The sequence below is a fragment of the Aspergillus candidus genome, assembly GCF_002847045.1.
Source record: "Aspergillus candidus strain CBS 102.13 unplaced genomic scaffold BDW47scaffold_16, whole genome shotgun sequence".
NCBI lineage: Eukaryota > Fungi > Ascomycota > Eurotiomycetes > Eurotiales > Aspergillaceae > Aspergillus > Aspergillus candidus.
This window is the reverse complement of record NW_020194021.1, coordinates 294668-320903: the sequence shown is the minus strand read 5'-3', so window position 1 is coordinate 320903 and position 26236 is coordinate 294668. Positions and strand designations below refer to the sequence as shown.

General features: G+C 52.6%; 10 protein-coding genes across 10 annotated transcripts; 7 read left to right on the top strand and 3 right to left on the bottom strand.

Annotated features, from left to right (window-relative positions):
• The first annotated feature begins 2231 nt into the window (after positions 1-2231).
• On the top strand, positions 2232-2832 carry BDW47DRAFT_104133 (cupin domain-containing protein). The gene is made up of 2 exons (XM_024812258.1): positions 2232-2624; positions 2754-2832. The coding sequence occupies exons 1-2, from the start codon at positions 2244-2246 to the stop codon at positions 2781-2783; spliced, it is 411 nt and encodes a 136-aa protein (XP_024673034.1). The 5' UTR covers positions 2232-2243; the 3' UTR covers positions 2784-2832.
• An 868-nt stretch (positions 2833-3700) lies between these two features.
• BDW47DRAFT_104129 (serine/threonine-protein kinase sid2) lies at positions 3701-6453 on the top strand. Its single transcript, XM_024812257.1, has 3 exons — positions 3701-4808; positions 4873-6187; positions 6235-6453. Exons 1-3 carry the CDS (start codon positions 4229-4231, stop codon positions 6320-6322), a joined length of 1983 nt encoding a protein of 660 aa, XP_024673033.1. The 5' UTR covers positions 3701-4228; the 3' UTR covers positions 6323-6453.
• A 115-nt stretch (positions 6454-6568) lies between these two features.
• Positions 6569-8920, bottom strand: BDW47DRAFT_131098 (uncharacterized protein; the record flags this gene model as incomplete). The annotated part of the gene is made up of 3 exons (XM_024817245.1): positions 6569-6658; positions 6765-7088; positions 8144-8920. 3 exons carry the CDS (start codon positions 8918-8920, stop codon positions 6569-6571), a joined length of 1191 nt encoding a protein of 396 aa, XP_024673032.1.
• Positions 8921-9441: 521 nt separating this feature from the next.
• Positions 9442-11575, bottom strand: BDW47DRAFT_131097 (ferric reductase family protein; the record flags this gene model as incomplete). The annotated part of the gene is made up of 2 exons (XM_024817244.1): positions 9442-11386; positions 11433-11575. The coding sequence occupies 2 exons, from the start codon at positions 11573-11575 to the stop codon at positions 9442-9444; spliced, it is 2088 nt and encodes a 695-aa protein (XP_024673031.1).
• A 641-nt stretch (positions 11576-12216) lies between these two features.
• BDW47DRAFT_124945 (copper transporter family protein) lies at positions 12217-12843 on the top strand (the record flags this gene model as incomplete). Its single annotated transcript, XM_024816324.1, has 2 exons — positions 12217-12677; positions 12729-12843. The coding sequence occupies 2 exons, from the start codon at positions 12217-12219 to the stop codon at positions 12841-12843; spliced, it is 576 nt and encodes a 191-aa protein (XP_024673030.1).
• Positions 12844-13458: 615 nt separating this feature from the next.
• On the top strand, positions 13459-14534 carry BDW47DRAFT_18936 (putative GPI anchored protein). The gene is made up of 2 exons (XM_024818407.1): positions 13459-13967; positions 14098-14534. Exons 1-2 carry the CDS (start codon positions 13542-13544, stop codon positions 14392-14394), a joined length of 723 nt encoding a protein of 240 aa, XP_024673029.1. The 5' UTR covers positions 13459-13541; the 3' UTR covers positions 14395-14534.
• Positions 14535-15009: 475 nt separating this feature from the next.
• BDW47DRAFT_104120 (uncharacterized protein) lies at positions 15010-16535 on the top strand. The gene is made up of 2 exons (XM_024812256.1): positions 15010-15083; positions 15134-16535. The coding sequence occupies exons 1-2, from the start codon at positions 15053-15055 to the stop codon at positions 16480-16482; spliced, it is 1380 nt and encodes a 459-aa protein (XP_024673028.1). The 5' UTR covers positions 15010-15052; the 3' UTR covers positions 16483-16535.
• Positions 16536-16764: 229 nt separating this feature from the next.
• BDW47DRAFT_104119 (palmitoyl-(protein) hydrolase) lies at positions 16765-18175 on the top strand. Its single transcript, XM_024812255.1, has 6 exons — positions 16765-16899; positions 16959-16970; positions 17034-17124; positions 17192-17245; positions 17308-17696; positions 17772-18175. The coding sequence occupies exons 1-6, from the start codon at positions 16817-16819 to the stop codon at positions 17869-17871; spliced, it is 729 nt and encodes a 242-aa protein (XP_024673027.1). The 5' UTR covers positions 16765-16816; the 3' UTR covers positions 17872-18175.
• A 508-nt stretch (positions 18176-18683) lies between these two features.
• On the top strand, positions 18684-19724 carry BDW47DRAFT_116914 (nascent polypeptide-associated complex subunit family protein; the record flags this gene model as incomplete). The annotated part of the gene is made up of 3 exons (XM_024814998.1): positions 18684-18733; positions 19244-19416; positions 19477-19724. 3 exons carry the CDS (start codon positions 18684-18686, stop codon positions 19722-19724), a joined length of 471 nt encoding a protein of 156 aa, XP_024673026.1.
• Positions 19725-20570: 846 nt separating this feature from the next.
• BDW47DRAFT_116912 (allantoate permease family MFS transporter) lies at positions 20571-26003 on the bottom strand (the record flags this gene model as incomplete). Its single annotated transcript, XM_024814997.1, has 9 exons — positions 20571-21804; positions 22267-22629; positions 22692-23451; positions 23539-23584; positions 23676-23811; positions 24463-25489; positions 25540-25687; positions 25744-25844; positions 25907-26003. 9 exons carry the CDS (start codon positions 26001-26003, stop codon positions 20571-20573), a joined length of 3912 nt encoding a protein of 1303 aa, XP_024673025.1.
• Between the last annotated feature and the right edge of the window lie 233 nt (positions 26004-26236).

The window sequence follows — 26236 nt, the reverse complement described above, 5'->3', positions numbered from 1 at the left end:
TAAAATTCTTTTCATTAACAAGAAGCCACCGAAACAAGAAGCCACCATCAGAAAATCATCAAATCAAGAAACCACCATCAATAAGCCAATCAACAAGCCACCAAAACACGAAGCCGCCCAGCCATTCGACAAACTACAACGAGCGAGTATGGGGACCGCGTCTCTTCACACCAGCCGTACGATTCTCCCTGGCGCCACTCTGACCCTGTCGCGGGGCAGACGTCCCATTCGCAGCCGATTCCTGAGCTCTGGACTCGATGTCTGCTTCGTCGGGCTTGTCATTCGCGGTGTCTCGACTGTCGAGGTATGATCGCAGAGACGCCAGGTACGGCTCTAGGTCGCTCGTGATGGACACGGTTGACATGGTCGTTTTTCTGGTTTGCTCCTGGCAGATGAGGCGATGTATGTGCGGACTGAGGATTGTTGGTTAACCAATCTCCGCCCGCGATGCAAGTAGATAGATCAGTAGGTAGATACTAAGGCGCGGTCTGATCAGCAGGCGTTCTATACTTTCGCGGGGAAATTGGAAATTGGACAGAATGGGATGGATGAGTACATGGACTTGGTTGGGTTGGGTCGGTAGGGAATAGTATAGAGTATACCCTCAACTTGGACAGGCTTGTCATCTAATGTGTTCTCAATGCTGCTCTCGTCGTTGGTCGTAGCGGTTGACACCTTTTCGTCGTTCTTACTTTGGCCCAAAGGTGTAGTCGCGTAGAAATGATAGACAGATAGTAATGTGTATCCTCTCATCGGAACAAAACCACCCAATCGGTATCTGATGTCCAGGAAGAGCAACTCCGCTGAGTGAAGTCCTAACAGGGACGGGACAGCACACAACTTAAGAACCGGAATTACGAGCGACGACGTCAAGAAAGGGTCCACAGACGGTGTGAGCTTCAACTCGAAAAGGATAAATCGACTCGTCTGGTGTAGTGATTTCCCGTTCCGCCTTGAAAGTTGAGAGGAATCTGCACGGGATTGAGGATGGGTGTGATCTGCATTGGGGGGTTTAGACGGTGCGTGGGCGTCGTCATACGGCTTTCTCTTCGTTTGAATTTGTGGGGTTGGTTGGCTTTTATTTTCTTCTCTGATTAGTTGTTGGGCTGTGAGGGTCGAAGCTGGAGAGAGTGTGGTGCTGATGGGCTGTTGGTGCAGATGGGATGATGGCGATGGATGATGGACGATGGGATATATCCAATGCGTTGGAGACCAAATGGCGGTGGGTAGATAGACAAATAGATAGATGGATGGTTATTCAGAAGTAGATATGCTTTCCTTTTCTTCAAGGGTGGTGTAATATTTTTTTCTTTCTTCCTTATGATTTATGCGGGAAAAATGCGGACCAGTTCAGTCCGTATTGTCAGTGGAATCTGGATAGAAATCGATAGAGGGATAGCAAAAGCAGTGCGGATTGCAGAGATGAGCAGAGAAGGAAATCAATCCTCGGAAGATGATTTGATCCGGATCGAAGCACTTTTTTCGGTGTTGTGCTTCTTGCACTGCAGTTTCTTTCTTTGTCTATGGGTGGGATTGATTGAATGGGGAGCGGGATGAGGATAGTAGGAGGATGAGTTGGATGGTGATCTTTCCCTAGTTGGCGCTGTCGGTGATTCCCCTTGCGGCACCTTATTTGTCAGTGAACTGGAGTGTCCTTGTCTGGGGTTACTCAGTACCCAGATAGGATGGAGATGTTGGGGAATGGCTTCTGGATTGGGGCGATTCTGGTGGTTCAGCCAGTTATCTATAGTATCTATTAGTGGGGATGATACTGATAGCGATAGCGATTGTAGAGATTAATTGCGCGATACGAGATACCAGACGGTCTGGTTCAAATGACGAGGTCCAGTGCGCTGGAATGGTGAATACAGAGTCGAACCGAAGTGACGAGATGAATGGTGTCAATGAGTGGTGGATGATGGAAGGAAATACTAACCCATCCAGGCAAAACAATCCAGCGACTCCAATTGCGCGTCGCAGAGAGAGCCGTGCTTTACCCCTCACTACCTACTCTCCCCTCATTCCCGAACCCGCCGTTGGGGATCCTTCTCCTTTTTATTTGTTTGACTGCTGACTTTGGTAGTTGGATCCGTGTCTATAGCTATCAGTTGGGATAGGAATGGGGCCAATAGAGGGGTTGGAGGATAGATGGGGATGGGTATAAATCGTGATGGTTGACTGTCTCATATTGCGGCGTTCATTGACATACTATTATTACTTTGTATAGATTGAATGAAATCATCATGGCCACTCCCTTTGTTTACCACGCCAAGGCCCAGTCCACCTTTAAACCCCCATTGATCGCGAATGAGAATGCCTTCCTGGGTGATATCGACTCGAGGTACGGAGTATACACACCGACTTCTGTGGCGATGTACACTGACAATCACAGTGACCGGTATAACCCCGACAAGCCCATGACCGCCGGCTTCTACCGCCTCGAAAAGGGCACCCCCCTAGTCTATGAATACACCTACGACGAGATGAAGATCATCCTCGAGGGCGAGTTTGAGATTGCCGACGAGACGGGCCAGAAAGTGACGGCCACACCGGGGGATGTGTTCCACTTCCCCAAGGGGACCAAAGTTACGTTTACGACGCCGTCATATGGGCTTGCTTTCTTCGTAGGTCACCCCACTTTTTCCCTTCTTTTCAAAAAAAAAAAAAAAAAACTTCCAGTCCTGTAAGGGGACCGACTGCTGTCGTCATAGTCCGCTTCTGTGGCTTTGTGGCTAACAACGGCGGATGCATAGACCGGGCAACGAGCCAAGGGAGGGGCGTAAGGGAGAGAGATAAAGCTTCATAAAAAAAAAAAAAAAAATTCTCGGCGGGTCGGTCAGATCTAGGATCAAAACAAGGAAGGCTGGTTAGGTTTGGTAGTGGCTCGGGTTGGGGTTTGGTTCACGCTGGAAATCTCGTTTGTTTGTTTGGGTCTCCGGCCTCGGACCATGGATCGCGTTCGGATCCCCACCGCGTCTGGCTGTGACCGTGGTTCGGTGTAAACAGCTGCTATCTTGATCTAGAGATCTGTACCAAGATATCACGTTCATGGATATAGAGATGTTGTCTTCCCGAATTGATGTCGTAGTGTTGGAGAGATATAAATGTGGCCCTTGGTGCAGAGACTAAGTAGAGCCTCATCTCAAGCACTGTGGATGACCACTGGATCCCCGGTCTCCCCGATCGATCGCACGCGATCTTGCTAAATCATGATAAACATGGACGGACAAATTCATAGACACGAACTAGTGAATGACTTGCAGCCTCGTGCAGAGTCAAAGCTGTCTACTGGGTCATCTCGCACGGGTTCCATTTCCAGGTCTAAGCGCCTCGATCTGGGTCGTATCCGGGGACGATCCCGCGGCTCCTGGGATAGATTAACTCGGAATTCGCCTAGACAGGACGAGGAATGGCCAGTAAGCATTCAGACTGACCTTGATTGTTCAAAACTGAAGGCTGCGAGTAAGGGAGTTGCCTGGACAACGGGGCGTAAGACATTCGCAAAGCAGCTGGGAGGAAGGTAACTTTACCCAAGAAAGATTAGCAGGAGGGAGAGAGGGAGAGGAGCAAGTCGGAAATAAGACAAGGAAGGAGAAGAGTGGAGAGAGAAAGAGAGAGAGAAGTGTAGTGGCTCAGCTGGAATCGTGATGATTTCGAGAGTATTTGAATGAATACCTGAGGAATCAGGTCTCTGTCTCCCTCTTCTCTCCCTTCTTTCTTCTTTCTTCTTTCTCTCTTCTCTCTCACTTCTTCATTCTTCTTGATCTCATCTTCAACCTCCTGTCCATATCCATTGCTTCTTTGACGTCTACTTCATTTGCTTCCTTCCCGCCATCTTCCTCCTCACTAAAAGGATCGTCTTGTCCCCCTCGTCCCAATCTAGTCTAGGCGTGTTACTCCCCCCTCCTCCAGTGGAAATCACCGCGATTGTGCTTCAACGCGTACGCTCTCAACAAAGCCATTATCACCTTTCAACCTCGGAAGTGGCTTGTACCTGTCTCAATTCATCGGTTGCGCAATCTGTCACGTTGCTGGTCTTTCGTGGAAATTTTCTCCTGCTACCCAGCTCGTGTTGATCAGACCCCTAGCCCCATTTCGTGCCCCCCACACCGACAACTTGCGCGACCTTCCTTGGTGGTTTTCGCCCTTGATAAGGGTTGCGTCTCCCCACGTTGACTTCCTCTCGTTGTGAATTTCTCCCCCTTTCATCCACTACATCCAGGTGGCCATGAGCGTGGACTTTTCATACGACCTGGCCGATCGTCCGGCTGGCCTTCGTCTGCCCAACCCCCCGCCCCTGCTGCACACCCGCTCGGGCAACGAACTCGCCACCGATCGCCCCTCCACGCCCTCTCAGAATGCCTTCACCAGTCCGGTTCAGACCCCGCAAGGGAGCCCCAGCAAAAACAGGATGCCTCCGGGTGCGCTGGATTTGCCAAATGTCTTCGATACGGCGATGAAGTTGGCACCGAGCTCCCCCACCAAGGCCACTCACAACCACTACCAGCACCCCATGTTCGCCCCACCCAAACCATCCGGAGACGACTTCAACGAGAGCGTCATTCGCCAGCCCCCGAGTCCCACGCGCAAATCCAACAAGGAGAACACGCCCCCGAGTTCCACACGCATCCCGAAACCCCTCGGGTCCAACCCGGCTGCCGCCGCTATCTCGCGTCACGAACATTATCAGACCCGCGATGTCGAGAGCATCCAGAAGCGCTCGGTGCAGATGCGCGGGCTGACGGCCGAGGAATTGGAGAAACTCCAGAATCCCCGCGTCAAGCGACTGGTCAATGTGACTCAGCTGTGTAAGTCTCGGAGATTGCTAACGCTCCGTCCTTGAGCTAACATTGGGTGATCTGGGACATTTAGATTTCCTCGACCACTACTTTGACCTGCTCAGCTACTTGAACAACCGCCAGAATCGCTTTTCCCAGTTCCGCTCGGCCCATCCGGAGCCACCCGCCACACCAATGGACGACTACGAGCCGGCATTGGCGAAATATCTCGGGCGCGAACGGGCGCACCTGCGCAAGCGCCGGACCCGCCTGCGCCAGCACGATTTCCAGATCCTGACCCAGGTCGGCCAGGGAGGGTACGGGCAGGTGTACTTGGCGCAAAAGAAGGACACCCGGGAGGTGTGCGCGCTGAAGGTTATGAGCAAGAAACTCCTGTTCAAACTGGACGAGATCCGCCACATTCTCACCGAGCGCGACATTCTGACGGCGGCCAAGAGCGAGTGGCTCGTGAAGCTGTTGTATGCATTCCAGGATCAGGACCAGATCTACCTCGCGATGGAATACGTCCCCGGAGGCGATTTCCGCACCCTGTTGAACAACACCGGGGTTCTGCACAATCGCCACGCCCGGTTCTACGTGGCCGAGATGTTCAGCTGCATCGACGCCCTGCACGCCCTGGGGTACATCCACCGCGACCTGAAACCCGAAAACTTCCTCATCGATTCCACGGGCCATGTCAAGCTGACGGACTTTGGGTTGGCGGCCGGCATGTTGAATCCTGGCAAGATTGAGTCGATGCGCGTGAAGCTGGAGGAGGTCGGCAACACACCCGTCCCGTTCGGCCGCCCGATGGAGCAGCGCACGGTCGCGGAGCGCCGGCAGGGATACCGCACGCTGCGCGACCGACAGGTCAACTACGCCAAGTCGATCGTGGGGTCGCCCGACTACATGGCGCCGGAAGTGCTCAAGGGCGAGCAGTACGACTTTACGGTGGATTACTGGAGTCTGGGATGCATGCTGTTCGAGGCCCTGGCCGGATACCCGCCGTTCGCAGGCGCCACGGTGGACGAGACGTGGCAGAACCTGAAGAACTGGACCAAGGTGCTGCGCAAGCCGGTGTACGAGGACCCGAACTACTTCCTGTCGCGGCGCACGTGGGACCTGATCACGCGGCTGGTTGCGTCGAGGGAAAAGCGGTTCAAAAACATCCAGGAGATCCACGCGCACAGCTACTTCAGCGAGGTCGACTTCAACCGACTGCGCGATCAGCGGGCGCCGTTCGTGCCGGAGTTGGACTCGGAGACGGACGCGGGCTACTTTGACGATTTCAGCAGCGAAGCCGACATGGCCAAGTACAAGGAGGTGCACGACAAGCAGCGGGCGCTGGAGGAGATGGCCGAGCGAGGTGACCAGATGAACAAGGGACTGTTTGTTGGATTTACATTCCGGTATGTCGCTTACAGGAGGATATCAGCCTATTCTAACGAGTATTTAGCCATCGCAAGCCCGCCGTCGACGGAACCAACCGGGGGACTCCGCGGAAGCCTCTCCCGATGGACGGGACATTCGGGACGATGTTTTAAAGGTCTGTTGGGTTGTGTTTTATTTTCTATTCTTGCGACGACGAGCTGGCCTCGAGCGTCGTTCACTGAGCGGGTATGTCTTTAATGTTGCATGCGTTATGTTGCCAGATGAGATGAGATGGAGGTGGAGATGGGAAGAGCTGGGAGCATTGATTGTATGATATGATACAGTATCGTAGATGGCATTCATATTCACCGTCCATCTTTTCTTAGAGTATATGTTTATTCCCCTGGTAGAGTAAATGTTTAGTTCCCCTCCTCGATCTGATGCACCATGCGGAGGATCTCCGACTCATTATCACCAATCACCGCCTGCGCATTCGTCCAGTCGACAGTCTATAAAATCAAAATAAGTCAGCATCCATCAACCACACCGCTCAACACCCCCCCCAAAAAAAAATCAACAAAAAAAAAGAGAGGGAAGGAAAGGAAAGAAACGCACAATCGGCCTAACAAAGCCACTCCCCCCATCCTCCTTAAACTTCCTCAACGCATCCTCCGCATCCTTCGCTCCCGTGATCACATCCGAAACCGCATAAGCCTTGCTATTCCGGCTGGTACTCGCCGCATTGGCATCCGCCGAGACATAGTCGAGGATATTGCGCAGCTGGTCGGTTGTAGGCGGGGCGGTGGTGACTTCGAGTTGGAAGTCGCCGCGGGCGGTGGAGGAGGCTGCTGTTGAGGCGCGCTTGAGGATGTTGTAGGCGTTTGTGGAGGTTGAGGAGGAGGGGGCGTGGAAGAGAGTAATGGGGTCGAGGGTTTTGGCCTGTATTGTTAGTTTTTATTTTTTGGAACGGTAAAGAATTGGGGGTGTGTTGCTTGGTGTGGTTCTTGGGTGGTTGTTGGTTGGGATGGGAGTGGGATGGTGGTTGCAATGGGGATGAGGGTGAGGGTGAGGGTAATGAGGAATACATACGAAGCGGAAGACCATCTTGACGGTTTCTTGTGTTGTTTATCTGACAATTGATCAAAGTAGTTGTATAGTGAGGTGTTGGAGATGATGGGAAGTCAAGACTGGCCGGCTGCATGACTCGACAGGGATGCTGATTACGTCATGTTTGTCATGTCTGTCAGCCGGTTCTTTTTCAGTTCTTTTTGGTTCTTTATAAGACTATTTCAAGACTATTTTAAGACTGACTTTTGGACGAAAATACGTAAGAGTCATACTATGCCAAATTTATTGATTTTATGCAATGGATCTTTTTAGGATCTTTTTAGGCATGGGAGTCGTCGCTGGGGCAGTCAAGTGTAGAGGGTGTTGTTGGTTGTAGACTACAGTGATGGAGGTGCACATCAGCAGTAGCCGACACTGTATATCGGTATTGGAGAACGTCTCTCTACTGAAAGTAATGACTAGCTTCGTTTAACCGTTATGGGCTCATCACGCCTCTAGTTCTTTCTATGGGATGCACACCTGCGGTATAGAGTACTCCTATATGTCCACAGTTGTGTCTTTTGTAGATTATTTAAGGACGTGCAGTAGTGGGCATATACACTATTGGCATGGGAGTCTTGCAAGATGTATAGAGCAGTGGATGCAGTTAGATGCTATATAACTCCTTGGTATACTGTGCCAATTTGAATCCTTCTTCACAACTTCTCCTGTTTTCGCAAATTTCATACATCTCCTTCAATCTATCTAATCTTGTTGATCTTCTCAACACGATATAGTACACTACTATTCCCCACTCAGCCACTCCTCCAGATCATAAAGATCGATCCAGTCTCAATATCACACCTGCAAGTCTACTAATAAACAACCTTTGCAACCCCAGGAACAGTCCAGACCACCCTCTCCATAAATCCCTCCCTCGTAAAAACCTCGACCAACCCCTCCCGATCCTCCCGAAAATGCTCCCACGACTCGAAATGCACCGGAATCATAACTTCCGCCCCAATCTCCCGCATCAACCGCACAGCCTGCTGCCCATCCATCGTGATCTGGATCGGTCCCACCGGAAAGTCAAACGTCGCGTTCCCCAGGTTCAGAAGAGCAGCCGTGACGTGCCACCTTTTTCCGATCTCCTTCAGCTCATCGATGTACACCGTGTCGCCGGAGAAGTAGATCGCGTTGGGTTTACCCGATTCCGCGTGGACGCCGAGTGAGTCTGTTTCTAGGATGAAGCCGGTGACTTCGCCGACGGGGAAGTGCTTGCATGGGGTGCCTGTTATGCGGAAGACTTTGTCCCCGATGGTAGGCGTTACTGTTTCCCAGGGACGCAGGCCGACGACTCCGGGGCGAGGGCGCAGGTTGTTCGCGCCATCGGGCGTGGTGAAGACCTTCCGGGCGTCGAGCAGCTTGCGGCCTTCCGGGTCGAGATTATCGAGGTGGTCTTCGTGGCTGAGGAGGACTGCGTCGATGGGGGGGAGCTCGTTGAGCTGGAGGGCTGGACCGCGGCGGTTGATGAGGTGCGGTGGGGGTGGGATTGCGTCCAGACCTAGGGATTTCAGGTCGGCTTGTTCCCAGACGGGGGTTGTGTCGTATTCGGTGCCGTCGATGGAGCCGAAGAAGGGGTCTGTTAGGAAGGTTGTGCCGTTTATGTTGAGGATGGTTGTGGCGGTTGTGATGTGGGTGATGGTTAGGGTTGGGGTGGACATGTTGGGTGGTAGTATATAATGATGGTTGTAGATGAGTATGAATGAGAGTTGGATATTGTGTACAACATTGGGGGATGTTTCTCCTTATATAATGGACAGGAAGTCTATTGAATTGTTCTTTGACCGGTTTATAAACATGTTGGTAATCGTCTGCTGCTTCCATGGTTTCCATCTGCACTCGGCCATCCCACTCTATATGTCGAGTGGGTCAAAAGCTTCTAGAAGACTCGCGTCGGCATCCCGCTGGCCCTGATTAACCTCGATCTATTGATTAGCTAGCAATCTTAAAAATCAACAAATGATTATAAAACACCTCTAATCGTACTTAATAGATAATGATGAGCAAGCTGATCAAACATCTTTCTCAGAAAAGTATCATAATCAAGTCAACGTTCGGCATCCCACTTGCCACTTATGCCGGGTTGGGTATCTGCATGCCGTATCTCAATACTATGTTCTATTCAGACGATGCAATGATGAATGACTTCAATTACCCATTGATCATACTCATATGTCTATAATTACCATCCAAACCCCTCCACCTGCAAATACACCCCCTGCGCCCCCGTCCCCTTGTGTACCGCCCGCTCATCGCTTAGATACACCACGCTCCGACGAACTTCATCTGACAGACCAGCAGGCCCGCACACCACAACTGCGCTCTCTCCTTCTGCTTTTTCCAGCGCTTTGCGGATAATGTTGCGGGGTTTGGGGCGGCCAGACAAGATGTTCAGGTTCTTGTCTCCAGTAGATGAGTGGAAAGGTGGTTCTGTTTTTGCGGTAGGTTTTTCTGGCGCTGTGGCCGCAGTAGTCATTGCTACATCGTGTGTGTCGGTTGAGGCTGCATGTCCAGAACACGTGCATATTTCGTCCGCAATCTGGTCTTCGTCGACAGCATCAACGCAGCAGCAGCATCCACCGCCCGACTGACAGCAGTTTTCTATCGGCGACGAAGTGTGGTAGGACGGCGTTACAGAACGAACGGAGGCGTCGTCTTTGTGTCCCGCCTTTTCTGCCCCTTCAGCGGGGTTCTCACCCCTCGTCTGCGTCGGCTCGTTGGACTGCAGACACACAGTCTGCTGCACGACAGGCTCTAACTTCTCGTCACAAGTAACGTAAACACTTATTTCCACCTCTCGGGTAATATCCGGCTGCTCGCGACGACACTGCTCGACCTCCGTATGGACGGCTTGCAACTCCCTCTCGAACCAAGATAGCTGGGCTCGCGACTTGACCACCCACACGACCCGAATGCGTTTCGTGGCTGTCGTACGGGGTTTTCCTCCCATGCCACTCTCCTTCCATCCCGCGATAATATCCCGCAGACAGGGCATGATGTACGTGGCTCCCATGCCACCTGCCAGCAGGACTACGCTGTCAAACTGCCGCAGGGGTCGGATAGCCCCGTACGGTCCGTCGATGAATACCGTGCGGGTCTGCTCTTCGGATGCCAATGCTGATGACCCAAGGACGCCGTGCTGCTTCAAAGCGTAGCGAAAGAAACGGCGAGTACCGCCCTTCTCGGCACGTATTAGGAACTCCATTTTGCCGTCTGAGGGGATCGAAGCGATAGTGAATGGATGGCTCTGCAGGGGCACGAGCGAGTGGCACGTCAGGAACACATGCTGGCCTGCTTTCCAGCTCACAGTCGGGTTCTCGATCGTCACGCGGGTGACATTCCCCGGCAGCGGAGTGAGAGTCGCGCGATTAGCCCAAGGTGCCTGCTTGGTGGGCGAACGGTGAAAGATAGACAAATTGGCGTAAGCCGCCCATGCGTACCGCGCAACCCGGTCAAACACTACCAACCCAATGGGAATCCACACCCACACCTTGACTTCGGCCGGCGCATGCAGCCAGATAGCGACGAGGAACCCCACAAACAGGACGAGATGCTGCAAGACAAAGAACTCGTAGCTCAGCCGGCGCACGGGAGCCATCGACGACAAGACGATAGCGGTCAGGATGCACCACGCGCTGAATCCGCGTTGGGTCAGCGGGTCGTTGCGCAGCTGGTAACCGATGTAGTCGTATTGCGCCCAGTTGCGGAACCAGAAGCCCATGTGGATCGTCGCTGTCAGCCAGAGCGTGCGGGCGATCCACCGGTGGAGCCAGTTGAGGCGGTTGTAGCTTGATCCGGAGAGGAAGCCGATGATGTTCGTTCTTCCTGAGAGCAGGAAGATCAAGGGGAGTTGGCAGATTGCGATGAATCCTGTTCGGTAGCCGACGTCTTCCCATTTCCAGCGGTCGGATGTGTCGAGCTTGTAGAAGCAGAGGACGAGGATGATGACTAGGTTTGCCAGGATGAGGGAGACTGGGCCTAGCGGGGCGAAGTGGAGTGTATACCCTCGGATGGACCATGGAGGGAGAGTCGCGTAGCTGGCTTCGCGAACGATGGCTGTCAGTGTGGCGTATGTGTTGAAGAAGAGTGATTTTGGTTTGGATGGGGTGAGCGTTGTGTCATGTAGTCTGTGAGGTCAACTGGTGTTCGACATGGCTTGAATGAGAAGGCTACCTCTGGTATGCAAGACAGCGATTCAGAATATTGACGACTGTAGCTGCTGCGATGGCGCTTCCCACGACGGCCCAGTACATGCGCTGGAGATGGAAGAGGTCGGGGACATCATCGCCCATGGACATGTGGCCCATGCCGGACATGTTGTATTTGGTCTGTGAAGACAAAATACACAGACAAAAAAAAAAAAACTAAAAAAATAAGAGATAAGGATGGTTAAAATGAGGTTATTCGGAGAGGGTAAATGAAGTATAGAGACAGTGGGGACGGATGTTGTGGGCCTGAGGCAGCCTTATGATATGCATTGGTCAATGCATGGAGAGACATCATGATGGTTCGAAGAAAAAAAGGACAGATTCATCAATTGAAATATAAGAAATCAAATTCGATAAAATAGAATCATCCAGTCAATTGCCTATGAATCAGTGCCTAGGTATACCACAATCAGCCACAAAATCAACCATATTGAAAGATAAAGAGATCATAGACAAATGCAGTAGGTAATAATCTGCTCAAGTTTGCTCAAGTCTTTACATGCATTCAACCGCCATCCTTGTCTTTGATTGGCTCCGAGGGGAGGAAATGTGCTCACGCCCCGCCCTGGCCGGCCAAAAGGCTTGGCGTGGGCCCGCCCTGGGTGTCACCATGGTTTCATTCATCATTTAACTTATATGTCCTCTCCATGCTTTCTTCTCTTTCGTTTTTTGTTTCTCAAAAGCTCAATTGCTCTCTACATGCCCGTAATTTACAGTTCTCTCTGTTCAGAGAACTGATATCCTCCATCATGGACATGAACAGCATGGACCATGACACCATGGCTTCCCCGTCTCCGTCTTCATCCCACTCGACAATGACTATGGTCTTCATCAATGCCCACGACACTCCGCTCTTCTCCTCTCAATGGACGCCCTCGTCCTCTGGCAGCTACGCAGGCACCTGTATCTTCCTCATCGTCCTAGCCATCATCGCCCGCGCTCTTGTCGCATTCAAGGTTCTAATGGAACGGCACTGGTTAGACGTCCACCTGAACCGTCGCTACATCGCCATAGCCGGTAAATCCACCGAGGCGGGGCGCATCGAAACGGATCCCGAGGCGAAGAAAGCATCGCTGGTGTCGGCGCAGGGCGTCGAGGAGTCCGTCAAGGTGGTGCGACGCGCCGCGCGCGACCCTCTGCCCTGGCGGTTCAGCGTGGACTTACCGCGGGCTTTTCTTTATTTCCTTATTACGGGGGTGTCTTATCTTCTGTATGTCTTTCCGGTGTGATTGCGCTGAGGCGCTTGCTAATGGCTATGTAGGATGTTGGCTGTGATGACGATGAATGTGGGGTATTTCTGTTCTGTCCTTGGGGGGGCTTTCTTGGGGGAGCTGGCTGTGGGACGGTATGTTCAGTGGGGGGAGCATGATCATTGATTTGTTGGGTTTATGGGATTTATGGAGTTAGGGCAAAGATATTGCATATTAGGCGTTAGACATTACATATGTGGGACTTATTTTCGATACTTATTGTTGCTGGCAACTAGGTATCATTCTAAATTTTCCATCTTCAGTTTGTGATCCATCTGTGCAGCTTTTCCGCATTAACCGAATAGATAGAGTTCCTGTATAGAGTTGATCCTCCTGAGTGGCCAGTGATCTCTCTCCCGTGCATGATCCATGGATCCCTGCAGTCAATAAGTACCTTCCATCACATTCGTCAATAGTCAGGAACCACATACTGGTAAATACTTGCGAAGATATGAGCACATTTCCTAGCCAGTTCCTGCCTAGTTCCTGTAACTTCGGACATGATCCGTGCGAGATGCGCCATGCATGACACTTGGATACTGGTGCCAATAACCCTAGACTTTTGGTTGAAACCGTACTGGTACAGCATAACCATTGACCTATTGATGTCTGTGGCACCAGTACCAAGCCAACAGATAGTGATAGTGGGATAGACCAGTACCACAGTCGATACCTCTCAAATATACTCCCATCCCACTGCCATTCTCATACCTCTTCCTCGACATACTCTCCACCCTCATTCTTTTCCCCCCATTCCATCAATCTCTCAACCAGAATCCTCACAACCACAACAATCTCCCAATACCCACCCCAACCCAACCATCATGAAGATCCCCTTCCTAGCCCTACCCTTCCTACCCTCCCTAGTCTCCGCCCACTTCAGCCTCAACTACCCACCCCCACGCGGCGAAAACAAAGACGACATGCCCACCTTCCCCTGCGGCGGTCTCGCACCGTCGTCCAAGCGCGCCCCAGTCGCCATCTCTTCAGACGGCAAGGGCACGTTCCCCGTTGCGGTGACAATGGGCCACGCGCACACGGCGCTTGAGATTCTGCTCGCGCTGGGTGACGATCCGTCTGATAATTTCAACATCACGCTGCACCCAACCTTTGGCGTTATGGGTCTTGGGTCGTTCTGTATCCCTGATGTGGTGGTCGATGAGGCTCTCTTGGGGACGAAGGTGGTTGATGGGATGAATGCGACGCTGCAGGTGCAGTCGAATGGGGATCCTGCGGGGGGGTTGTATACTGTATGTTTTGTTTTTTATCTCTTCTCCTATTTTTCTGTTCTCCTTTTCGATATCTACTCTTCTATTCCGATCTTCTGTCTTTCTTGTTTTCCTAGACAGACAGGACTAACCACGAGAACCGCATACACAGTGCTCCGACATCCAATTCTCTTCAACATTCACCATCAGCAAATCCACCCCCTGCCAAAACAACACCGGCATCTCAGCCGTGCCCTTCACCGGCGCCAGTGCCGAGCGCAACGCCAACGAGTCTACCGCAAGCGGCGATCCCCAAGGTGGTAATGACGACAGCCACAACGGGAACCACAGCGGTGACCATGACAGCAGTGCGCCTTCTTCTACTTCTGCTGCTGCTGGTGTGGCGATAGAGACGGCTGCGTGGGGTGTGTTAGGTGCGATGGTTGTGGGTGGTATTGTTATGCTTTAGGGTTGACTGGCGAGTACTCTTGCTTGTTTGTATTCGTGTTTGGCTTGACTCATACCCTTGGTTTGAGGAGCTACACAAAGTCTAGCCAGGGAATTCTTTAAGGTTCCATGATCAAAGTCATCGTTTGAAATGCTAATTCAAATGTCGTGGTGTGCCGGGAAACTATAACCTGCTAAAGCGCCAGCGCTACAAGAGGGTCTATATATATAATCTGCTCCAGCGCCCAAAGTGCCCAACGCGAACCTCGAATCGCTCTCCAATAGATACATCTGTATAAGCTTAATTAAGCGCCCCTTTGATCATTCCGTGTGAATATTTGGCTGGTCTCGTTGTGTATCGTGGTTCATCGTATCTGACCGTCAGGGGGTGATCATGAGGGCTGCTTTTCGGTATGTCTCCATTGGCATTTAGATGGAGGAAACACCCTGAGATAGTGGAGTCATATAATCAGGTTCATATGAAGTTCCTCAATCAAGTCTGATGAAGCATTTATCAAAGATAAATAAATGATCAAAAACAAAGAAAACAAATGAATCTTCATTTCTTACGGTCACGTGCATCCGGGCTAGGCATCCAAATCTTCTCGCCTAAACAGACCCTGGTCATCATCCGTACGCGTAGGTGCAGACACTGACATGGTTCCTGTGTGACAATAATAATGGACAAACTGGAAAATTTGCGCCCAGTGGGTGAGTTGCTGTGGTAATTCTCTCAACAGAGCATAACTAATATCAGTCAGGCCGGCTGGAACAATGCTCGACCGCGCGCCACGCTCTCGGCTTCTACAACAATGTGGTTGTCACAGCCAATTACTCACTTCCCGAGTCATTCACACTTCCAGCGAAGGATTACATATATAAAGCTTGTGAGGTACTCATCGGCCAACATCCCATTCTGTCAGCCATTCCCGTTGGCGAGGATACCAAAGAGCCTTATTTCGCGCGTCTCCCCGAGATCGACTTGAGCACACCAGTCAGCTTCGAGGAACGCACTGGCCCTTTCCCTGGTCTGGACGAGGCAGATAGCGAGCTGGACGCTGTTTTGCAAACCCAACACAATACGCCGTTCGTAGCTCCTTCGCCGCATTGGAGACTCCATGTGTTAACCGATCCCGCTGAGAACCGGCGCTTCACTGCCGCCTTTGTATTCCACCATGCCATCGGCGACGGCACCTCCGGGAAGGCCTTCCACCGGACCTTCTTACAGGCGCTACATTCCACTGCATCGCTGGCTTCTGGCGAGGCCCAGCAGCTGATCCGCCCACCGCAATCGCCCTTGCTTCCGAACGTGGAAGAGCTGCACCCTCTTCCCCTATCCATTCCCTTCCTGGCAGGCGCTCTCTTCCGCGAAAAGATCTGGTCGTCCAGCGACCCCGGTCTATGGGCGGGCTCAGAAGTCCGCCTCCCGCTGGAGACAAACGTGCGGCACGTAGTGTTCCCGAAGGCAGTAGCCAGCTCCTTCAGAGACAGCTGCCGGCAGAACGAAACCACCATCACCGCAGCGCTGCAGACACTTATCGCGCGTGCTATTCTCACCCACGTCCCCGAGCATTTCACCAGCGTGCACTTCTCCGGCGCCATGTCCACCCGGCGATGGATGCCAGATACTATCACGGACGACTCCATCGGCGTCTGGGTCCAGGACTACAGCGAAGACTACGCCCGCAAGGCCGTCACTTCAGAGACCTTTCCGTGGGCCGAGGCCAGACGCTCTCGGGAGACGATCGAGAAGGTGCTCCAGCTCAAGGGCAAGAACGCCGGCCCGAACCTCCTCAAGTACGTCGGTGACTTCCACGAAGAGCTCTATCGGTCGAAGGTGGGGAAGCCGCGGAAAGCTTCGTTCGAGGTGTCGAATATTGGGGCTTTGGGGGTCGGAGAGCAGGAGGCGGAGCGGCCGCAGATTGGCCGTGTGGTCTTTTCCCAGAGCGCTAGTGTTACTGGGAGTGCTATCGAGGTGTCTGTTGCTAGTGGGGGTGATGGGTGCTTGGTGCTGGCTTTTACCTGGCAGACGAACGTTGTAGATGCTACATTGATGGCTTCTATTATAGAGCAGGCTACGAGGGAGGTGCATGGCGTTTGCACTTTGTGATATCTCGTTCGCTGTTGGAATATCGTATTGGTGTATATAGAGGTGGCTTTCAGTATATAGCACATTAATGACTAATATTATATGATTACCCTCAACGTCTCCGGTTTATACTCAAGCATACCATCTCCTTCTACGGAGTATTTTCATCATCCTAAACTAGATGAACAGACGACGCCGCTGTCTACAACGAGCTGTCCGGGCGGTGAGGCGCGGAATAACCTCGGCGGCAGAATGGCGGGGATTCACCATCACTTTTACTCCCGACCTTCTTCAACCTTTCGACCTCATTTCTACATCTGTTGATTTCAATTCCAGATAAACAAATACCATCAAAATGACACCTCGCGCCCCCTTTATCGTTCCCGCGCTCAAGAAGCACACCGCGACCGTGATCATGGCCCACGGTCTCGGCGACAGGTTGGTTGCTTGATGGTCAATGTTGCTACGGATTGTTTACTGACTATGGCTGGCTTTAGCGGTGCTGGATGGTATGCCTGATATTCAAAATACAACTACAGCGGTCTGGGTTGAATCGTCGCTAATTCAGACAGGATGGGTCTGGCTCAGAACTGGCGCCGACGGGGCATGTTCGACGAAGTGGCCTTTATCTTCCCCAATGCGCCTATGATTCCCATCACAGTGGTACATCTTATCTCCCTTGCTCATCTGTCATCGATGACCCTACTGATTCGCGTCCTTCTACATCTAGAACTTCGGAATGTCGATGCCCGGCTGGTACGACATCACCAAACTCGGCCGTGACGTGAGCGACCCTTCCTCCCTTCGGCGCATTTCACAAGAAGCACCAAATTAACATCCAATCAGCTCGACTTCGAAGAGTCCATCCGCTCGCAAGACGAAGAGGGCATCCTCCGCTCGCGCGACTACTTCAACGTCCTGATCAAGGAGCAGATCGACCAAGGCATCAAGCCGTCGCGGATCGTGCTGGGCGGATTCTCGCAGGGCGGCGCCATCTCGGTCTTTGCGTCCATCACGAACAAGGAGAAGCTCGGCGGTGTGTTCGGACTGTCGTGCTACTTGCTTCTGAGCGACCGGATCAAGAACCAGATCCCGGAGGACTTTCCGAATAAGAAGACGCCGTTTTTCCTGGCGCATGGGCTGGACGATGAAGTTGTGAACTATGAGTTTGGGAAGACGTCGTCGGAGTTGGTGAAGCAGTTGGGGGTGGAGGACGTGACTTTCAAGTCTTATCCGTGAGTGTTCTCCCTTCGCATCTTTTTCGTCTTACCTTGTTGGCGTTGGTGCACATTTGCTGAATGGCTGGGCAGTGACCTTGGACACTCGGCCGACCCGACGGAAATCCAGGATCTGGAGCAGTTCCTCAACAAGACGATCCCCGCGGAGGGCGAGACCGCCGCTGGATTATGAATCCGTGATGGAGAGGGCTATGCGGGAGGAATGGGAGTACAGATGACATATGGCGTAGTTGTAGGGCTGATCCTTCTTGTGGCTGCCATATGGGCGTCGAAGGTCAGGAGCCGGAATCAAGCAGAACCATGAACCTCTATTGATTGCTATGACATTTGGAGCCAATCAATAATTATATCAATCCGATAATTAGAACTCAGTTACCGCCAAGTGTACGTGAACACTAGGTAAAAGTACTGGTTCATGAGGATCTCCCGAATCGTTAGGGTTTAGCCGAGCAGCCTCAGGCATCGCCCACACAAACTCACGATCTTGGATTGGACCACCACCACAAAAGAACATAGAATCATGGGATACATGAGTGATCCTGTAGAAACAGACATTGTACATAGTTTAATGTAATCCCATCTTATAATTCATTCCCCCGTAGAATTGGTCCCGCCAGTGACGCTTTTCTCCCCCACACAAAAGCGGTGGTCGACGGGAATCCAATCCAACCTCACCAACTTTCTTCTCTCCCTCCACTCTCGACTTTCCTCCTCTTTCACCTCTCCAATACTATCCAGCTCCCTCATTACACCGGTAAATACCCCCCTCCTTGTTCTCCTCCCAAAGGGAATAGTTCTCTCCAGTATTCCATTCCTTTCCACCAGGGAAAGGAAGACTGATCTACCCGCCGCACACAAAACACCCTTACCGAGTCCCCCGATCCACAATTCCCGATTATTCAATCACACCTTTCCCTCACTGACGTCCTTCACCTTCTTTGCTCTCCTTCTAGGACTCTCGAACCCACCCCCCACACCGTCATCATGGATCAGGCAAAGTTGGCTCGGATGCAGGCTAGCGTGCGGATTGGTATGTTTTTTTTCTTATTTTCTTTTTTACATTGTTGGGGGGACGGGAGCAGCTGGGGAAGGGAAGGGAAGGGAAGGGAGGGAACGAGACGATCGGATCGGATCTGGATAGAGGGATACGGATAGATGGTATCATGTCGCGCGGATTCGCTGTTTACGATTGATCGGGTTGCGAGATGGGTGCAAAAATTCCTGTGGGCGCGATCGGTCGTTGGACTGTCTTGTTCACCCCGCTATCTGAGATCTGGTCCGAGCTAGATGGGATGGATGGGGATTTCCGTCTGGGCAGGATGCTTACCATTGGGATGAATGAAATCGCTAACGTTACTCTTCATAGGGTATGTATCATTCTAGTTCCTACGTCGTTTCCCCAAAAATCATCATGCATATCGAAATCATCGAATGTCGAACCCAACACGAACCCGACACCATATTCCAATATCTCCCAAAACAACCACCAGATACATCCATAGACGTGGATCCATGAAACCCGATAGCTAACACGCTCCCCACAGAGGCAAGGGCACTCCCCGCCGCAAGGTCAAGAAGGTCCACAAGTCGTCCGGTGCCGACGACAAGAAGCTGCAGGCCACGCTCAAGAAGATGAACGTGCAGCCGATCCAGGCCATCGAGGAGGTGAACATGTTCAAGGAGGATGGCAACGTCATCCACTTTGGTGCTCCCAAGGGTGAGTCTTCTCCCAGCATGTTCAAACATGAAAAGAAAAAGAAAACTAACAATGGGATAGTCCACGCCGCCGTCCCCTCCAACACCTTCGCCCTCTACGGCCACGGCGAGGAGAAGGAACTCACCGAGCTGGTCCCCGGCATCCTGAACCAGCTGGGCCCCGACAGCCTGGCCTCGCTCCGCAAGCTGGCCGAGAGCTACCAGAACATGCAGAAGAGCCAGGCCGGCGCCGAGGGCAAGAAGGACGAGGATGATGACGATATCCCGGATCTGGTCGAGGGTGAGAACTTTGAGAACAATGTTGAGTAAAGGAACCGCTTTTCTTTTTTTTATTTAAATGAATGAGCAAACTTTAAAAATTCCATCACATTGGTTTATCATTTTTTCTTCTTTTCCTACTTGATTCTTTGCGTTGAGTTTGATTTTCATGGTTGGATTATGATATGGTAGTTTTCCCTGTCGATTCGGGATTCGATTGATTGATCGATTGATTCATCGGTTGATGTGATGCCGTTCCAATGTCGGCTGGGTAAGGTGTAAAAGCATGAATCAAGTGGATATCAAAATCAGAAATCCATTGACCACAGTAGCATGGTATCTTACCCAAAAATCAATTGATACAGATTGACTCGTATGAGCATTGAAGAATCCACGTAGACATTGCTAAATCAGTGTCCATAAAGTGGTACACAGGTAAACAAGCAAGCCATGTGGGCGATTTCCCAGATAGACAGACCCCATTAGTAATACTACGTAGGTATAAATAGGTAGCTCACAATACGTAAGAAAGAAAATACAGCATATCAGATTAAGTTTCTATAATGGAGTAATGTCCACACCATTGTGTCAAGGTCATCATGCAATTATTGAGAGAATAGTACATATCATATCCGAGCGCCACCACTAAATGCTATCAAAGAGCTGGTCCGGTAAAAGATCATAAAAAGAAATATTTTGCCCTCACGACATCCACCCCATCCCATCCCTACCAGTGAGTAGGGATCTCCCGAGAAGTGGGCTGTCCTCACTGGAGGTACGCGTCCCTGCGGACGGAGCGGTTGCTGCTGGGGATGGTAGAACTGTGGAACTGCGGGCAGTCGCAGTCGCAGTCCATTCATGTTGTGTCAAGTCAAAGCAGCCAGAATGTAGTCGAGATCAAGACTCCTCGCGTAGTCCGCAAATGTCCGTACCCAGGACCATATCCACCATATACCACAGTCGCCAGTAAGTGTTCGACTTGTCGTAGTCGAACGTGCCGTCTTCTTTCAGCTGCGGCCCGTCGCCGACGATGTCGCCCGTGAACCAGCTGAGGATGGGGATCGAGCGGAGCACGCGCTCTGTGACCGTCGGCTGCGGCGGTAGGGCCTCCACCATAGGGCGTAGCTTCGTTCGCCGGACGGTGGGGATGTGCGTCATAAATTCAGACTCAGGCTTGGGTTCCTGCGGCGCGTGCCGCTGTTGCAGCCCCGAGAACGACCCCTGGTCGATGCCGGTGGCTGTGGCTGAGCTGGCGGTCGGGGTGGACTCCAGCGATTGCGAGTGCTCGTCCGCCTCCTCGTCGACGTCTGGTACACTGGATAGATTGTTCATCGCGAACGATCGCGGTAACGTGGAGCGCTCTTGCGCCTTGCCCTGGAGGAAGGTAGTCGAGTGTGATGTGCTCAGTGTGCGCGGCGCCTTGGACGCAAATTGCCCTGCCATGGCGGACCCCTTGGGGATGGGAACATCCTCCGACGGACCATGACCACGGTACAGCTCGCAGAACACCAGATGATCGTCAATCTCCTGCGGCGAGTAAAAGCAAGCCCGATCCGCAGCAGTCGTCGAGTCGAATGTGACCTTAATCCAATGATAACCCCCAGCATAATGCTTCGACTTGCGATTCGCATCAACCGACAGATCCTTCCGAATAACCACATCCCCACCACTCAGCAGCTGAGAGAACGAGCTCGCCGAGTTGGGGTCGCTGCGCGGGTAATCCTCGCAGATAGCGCCGCGCGAGATGCGCTCATACTTGTCGATGACCTTCCACTCAAAGTCCTTGCTGCTGTATCCGTAAAAGATACACTCCGTGGCGACCTTCTCCGCGACCTGCTTGCGCACGTTGTCCAGGCTGCTACTCGACGACGACTTCGGCAGCGTGTTGCTCCGCACTTGTTCGTCTTCCTGCTGTGCGGCGAAGAGCCGCCCGAACTCGGCTACGTTGGGGTTCTCGCGCTTTGCGGGTGTGCCTGTCCGTGTGCGCGATCGGGTGTGCTCGTATCGGGCGTTTCGTCGCTTGCCGAACGGGCCGGTTTCTTCGGGTGGTCGTCGGGGGTTGCGGGATTCACTGACTGTATTAGTACGGAGATGCACAATCTGATGTGTCTGCTGAGGATTAAGTCTCACTCTTTGTAAACGTAGCCCCAGGGCAGAAGATTTCCCTTCTCGTCTTTTGCGCGCTCCTCCGGAGGGACGAAGTGGTACTCCATAAGTGATGACGCTCGCTTGCGCGAGAGGAGTATGTGTAATGTAGAAAGGGGATGATATCAGAAAATACAGAGGATGTATTTCCCAGCTAAAATCAGTGGAATATTCCGAGGCAGACTGGGGTCAGGATAACCGCAGCTCGACCGGATCTGCCAAAACTTTTGGATAAACAACTGTTCGCCCGGATACCGTCACGTGATGGGTGTCAGCTATGCGCTTACCCTTTTGGGACTATCATTTTCATACCTCAGGCTCCTAGGACGACCATTGCAACTCTTCAGTTATATCATCGTTCTAAGTCATAGTTCTCTCGTTCATCTATCTCATAAGACGCAGCCCTTCTAGTCTAAAGTTTCGTTCATCCTAATCCTGCCGCAAAAACGTGATCCCCCCTGCATCACCCTCTATCCCACAGACGTCTGCGAACTCACCCACTTCCCGTCTCCGTCTATCGACATGCTCCTCAAATTCCTTCAACGAGCAGGACATCCCAGGCCCCGACTGACAGTACGGCAGCGGGACAACCTCATCATTGATAAGGGTACGGAGGTATGTCGGTTCATCACCAGCACCACCCGAACAAACCATCCTCTCCAGCACAATACGACCGCCCATCGGCATCACGGTCGACGTACGCCACGCACGGTCTGCAGCCATGTGCGACGTAGGCAGAGAGGGATCGTATTTCGGATCTTTCATGATATCCAGCGCAGTGAGAAACGGAGCGATGTCCCCGTCGTGGACACTAGAAGAGACACCATTAGCACGATTAACCCACAAGCGCCGAGCAAAAAGGGCCCAACTCACAAACTGAAAAACGTAGTCCCAGCTTCAGGCCCCTTCCTGAGTAAATCCGCCGTAGCATTCAACCACAGCCATCCCATCGCGCCAGCATACGGCGTCCCAGGACCCGCACGGTAGTAGTGTATCAAGTCACGAGCATACTCAAAGTTATCCCAGTCCTCCTTGGTGAAGACATCACACCAGGGACTCGCGCCGCGCGCGATCATCTCAAACCCACACATCTCCTGCATGCTAAACACCTCTACACTGCTGAACGGGCCCAACTCAGCATTACCCTCCTGCGAGATCAACCGCTCCGCAATAGGCGGGGCATAAGCCTGCTGGAACAGCGCCAGCATGTTGGCGCCATTGTCATGGCCGGCAACCGCGTCGTCGACGTACCGCAGACACGTATCACCTGGTGTCAGCGTGTCAGCCAAGCGGTCGGCCGTCTCGGGGATAATTTCCAGCTCGGCCTTGCCGTTCGCTTCCCAGTCGAGCCCGAAGAGGCCCGCTGCAAAGTACCGCGCTGATTCGATGACGCGGTTGCAGTCGCTTGCCCAGAGGCGCACCTTCTGCGGTGCCAGGAGGTGGCCGTAGCGGGTGCGGAAGCGGACGCCTGTCGTGAAGGCTTGCAGGGTGCCTGCGTAGGGCCCGGTGGTTGTTAGCTGGTCGAAGTCTTTCTCTGGGGTGTTGGTGAAGTAGGTCCAGTTGTTGAGGAAGGACAGGGAGCCGTTGGTGATGACGTTGGCTTCTTTGAGTCTGCTGAGGAATTCCAGGTGGCCTATCTCTCGCTCGTTAGTTTGGCACTACTATCCATGCACATAGGCAGGGTGATGGCGCTGGTGCTGGTGCTGGTGCTGGGACATACGGCTTCCTGCTGATGTGGTCGGGTATCGCTCTCCGTGGCGGGACATCTACAGTTGTTAGTTGTGCGGCATAGCAGGTGCTCCACTAGTAGAGCAAAATCCAAGACAGTAACAACCAGCTATCAAACCATGAACATACCATATGAACCTGATCAACCGAGCACCCCTCCGGCGGGTCAACCCCCTGCGCCTCAACTCCCCCATCAGTCTTCTCAATCCAAGGCCCATTGCCCCCAAGATGGTGAAGAATATTCCACGGCCGGGCATCATCATCTCTGTTCAGATCCTTTCTCCCCCTCAACACCACCCGCGAGGGATGAAACCACGTATTCCAACTCGGCGAGTACGGCGCGAAGGAAACATGACCACCATTACCACAGCCCAGCCATACCGGGCCAGCCGAGTAAAAAGCAGCTGCGATCGCAGCCAAAAACGCAAAGCCCAAGGACAGAGCGCCGAACATTTTCCCTAGCTAGTTAGTTTCAAGGGGAGTGACGTTCGGTCTGGCTAAAGACAGGTGAAGGCATCGCGCATGATGATCGACGGACGGGGCCTGATTGTTGGTGCCAAGACCGGTTACGGTGGGGCCCGCAGGAAGACTATTGTTTATTGGGATACGGCTCGTGCATTGGGAGGAGAGAATGGGTGGTTTTTGCTGTTGGATTATTGAGATTGATGGATTGACCAGGCCTGGATTGTCTGTGATAGGGGCTGAGCTGAAGGAGAGCGGCTTGTCCATTTTCGTGCGCATACTCCATGCACTAGAGTATCTACAGAATGGAGTCCCATGCCATTGAGAATAGCGCTGGACTACACATCTCGTCGTAGTACATTGAAACAGTATTAAATTAGGAAATGCTGGAACCACCGCTGTTGGGCCCGAATTACCCCATACTAGATACGATCATCACATAGAATAGAAAAACCGAGGATTCTTATCCCCAAGCTCCTCGATCTGCTCATCCGTTAACCCAGCGACCTTCTCATCCTCAAGACCCTGGGCTCTGCGACTGTTCTTCTGGCGATAGTAAACCCACATCAGAGCGTAGATGACCCCCGCGAACCCGACAAGCGCGAGCGTCACGGCGTTTCCGCGCACGTAGCGCGGGGCTTCATTGGTCTTATACAGAAAGGGAGACATGACGCCGCTCACGTTGCCAAAGGTGAGTTGCAGACCAGTGGCGAATGTTCGCTTTCCGTAGCGCGGTAGGTTGGTAGGCAGCCATGCGAGGGGAAGACCCACGGCGACGTACAGACCCAAGGCGATGAGCAGGGCTCCGAAGTAGTGGACGCCCGAGGACGTATCCGAGATGAGGATCCCGTATCCGACGACGGAAATGGCGGCAAAGATGCAGGAGTAGAGCGCGCGCTGCTGGGTCCGGTCGCTGATCCACGCCACCGCCAGATATGCCAGGGCCCCCAATGCATAGCAGGGGATGGTGAGCGCCTGTACTTCAGCAGTAGACCATGACCCCATGCCCTTGATGATGGTGGGGAGGAATGTGCTGTAACCGTACAGCATCGTGTCCACGCCGAACTGGGCGATGCAGAAGACGTAGATCCTCCAGTCGAGCGCACCCTCTTTGACGTCGGCCCAATGGAAGTTCTGGGCCGAGGCGGTCTGGCCGGTTTGGCGGCTGCGGAGGCGGACCACCAGCGCTCTGTCGTCATCGTTGAGGTAGTAGGCGGTGTCGGGGCTATCAGCGAGGAAGAACCAGGTGGCTATCCCGATGAGGACGGTAGGGATGCCTTCGATGATCATGATCCATCTCCAGCCCCGGAGCCCACAGATGCCCTCCATAAAGCCAATGCCGTACGCCAGAAGACCCCCGCAGGCACCAGCTATGGCAGCGCTGCTGAACAGATATCCTGTCCGGAGAGCCAATTCACGCTTGCTGTAGAACATCGTCAGGTACGTCACGAGGCCTGGGAACAACCCGGCTTCCACGACCCCTGCGGAAGTCAGCGTGTGATATCTGCACGGGATTACAACTCGAACTAACCCAAGAGGATACGGCAAGCGATCAGATCCCCATAGTTCCTGGTAATTCCTGTCAAAGTGGCGATGATGCCCCAGATTACGGAGATCGCCGCGATATAGCGTCCTGGGCGGAGTTTCTTGATGAGCAGGTTTGACGGGACCTCGAAAAGCTGAAGAGCATATCAGTCGCTGCATTCAGGGTTGGTCGTCTCGGTGGGCATCATACACAGTAGGTCACGAATAAAATAGACACCGCGGTTTGATACTGGTCTCCAACCAGACCAAGGTCTTCTTCCAGCCCGTAAAGTCTCGCATTGCCGATGTTCACTGAGACGGGTCAGCCAGCCGCTTGGAATGTTAGGACAGCGGCGGTGGATGTGGCGACTCACCTCTGTCCAGAAAGCTGAATAGATACAACAATACCACAAAGGGTAAAATGTGCATGTCAATCTTCCAAATCAATTGTTTCCTCTTCGCCTCCTCCATGGCGGACTCCTCCAGGCTTCCCTCGTCTGGAAGATCCGAGTCGAAGCCCAATGAAGGGACCTCCACATCCTTCTGTGGTGTATGATGTATCATGTCGATCAGCCGAGAGATGTTTTCCTTTCTTTCGTATTCTCTGCTCTTCTGTGTCTTAAAAAATCAAAAGCGAAAATCCTTAAAGGCAAGCCAGGGCCTGTCCTGGAGATGATGGTTTCCGGGGGGTATATGAGAAGACA

Bases quoted from the DNA above. Each gene is read 5' to 3' on its own strand.
- BDW47DRAFT_104133 (XM_024812258.1), top strand. From the start codon at position 2,244: ATGGCCACTCCCTTTGTTTACCACGCCAAGGCCCAGTCCACCTTTAAA. The intron at 2,625-2,753 runs GTAGGTCACCCC...GCGGATGCATAG, and splicing joins CATATGGGCTTGCTTTCTTC to ACCGGGCAACGAGCCAAGGG.
- BDW47DRAFT_104129 (XM_024812257.1), top strand. From the start codon at position 4,229: ATGAGCGTGGACTTTTCATACGACCTGGCCGATCGTCCGGCTGGCCTT. The intron at 4,809-4,872 runs GTAAGTCTCGGA...TGGGACATTTAG, and splicing joins GGTCAATGTGACTCAGCTGT to ATTTCCTCGACCACTACTTT. The intron at 6,188-6,234 runs GTATGTCGCTTA...ACGAGTATTTAG, and splicing joins TTTGTTGGATTTACATTCCG to CCATCGCAAGCCCGCCGTCG.
- BDW47DRAFT_18936 (XM_024818407.1), top strand. From the start codon at position 13,542: ATGAAGATCCCCTTCCTAGCCCTACCCTTCCTACCCTCCCTAGTCTCC. The intron at 13,968-14,097 runs GTATGTTTTGTT...CCGCATACACAG, and splicing joins CTGCGGGGGGGTTGTATACT to TGCTCCGACATCCAATTCTC.
- BDW47DRAFT_104120 (XM_024812256.1), top strand. From the start codon at position 15,053: ATGGACAAACTGGAAAATTTGCGCCCAGTGG. The intron at 15,084-15,133 runs GTGAGTTGCTGT...AATATCAGTCAG, and splicing joins GGAAAATTTGCGCCCAGTGG to GCCGGCTGGAACAATGCTCG.
- BDW47DRAFT_104119 (XM_024812255.1), top strand. From the start codon at position 16,817: ATGACACCTCGCGCCCCCTTTATCGTTCCCGCGCTCAAGAAGCACACC. The intron at 17,246-17,307 runs GTGAGCGACCCT...ACATCCAATCAG, and splicing joins TCACCAAACTCGGCCGTGAC to CTCGACTTCGAAGAGTCCAT. The intron at 17,697-17,771 runs GTGAGTGTTCTC...ATGGCTGGGCAG, and splicing joins GTGACTTTCAAGTCTTATCC to TGACCTTGGACACTCGGCCG.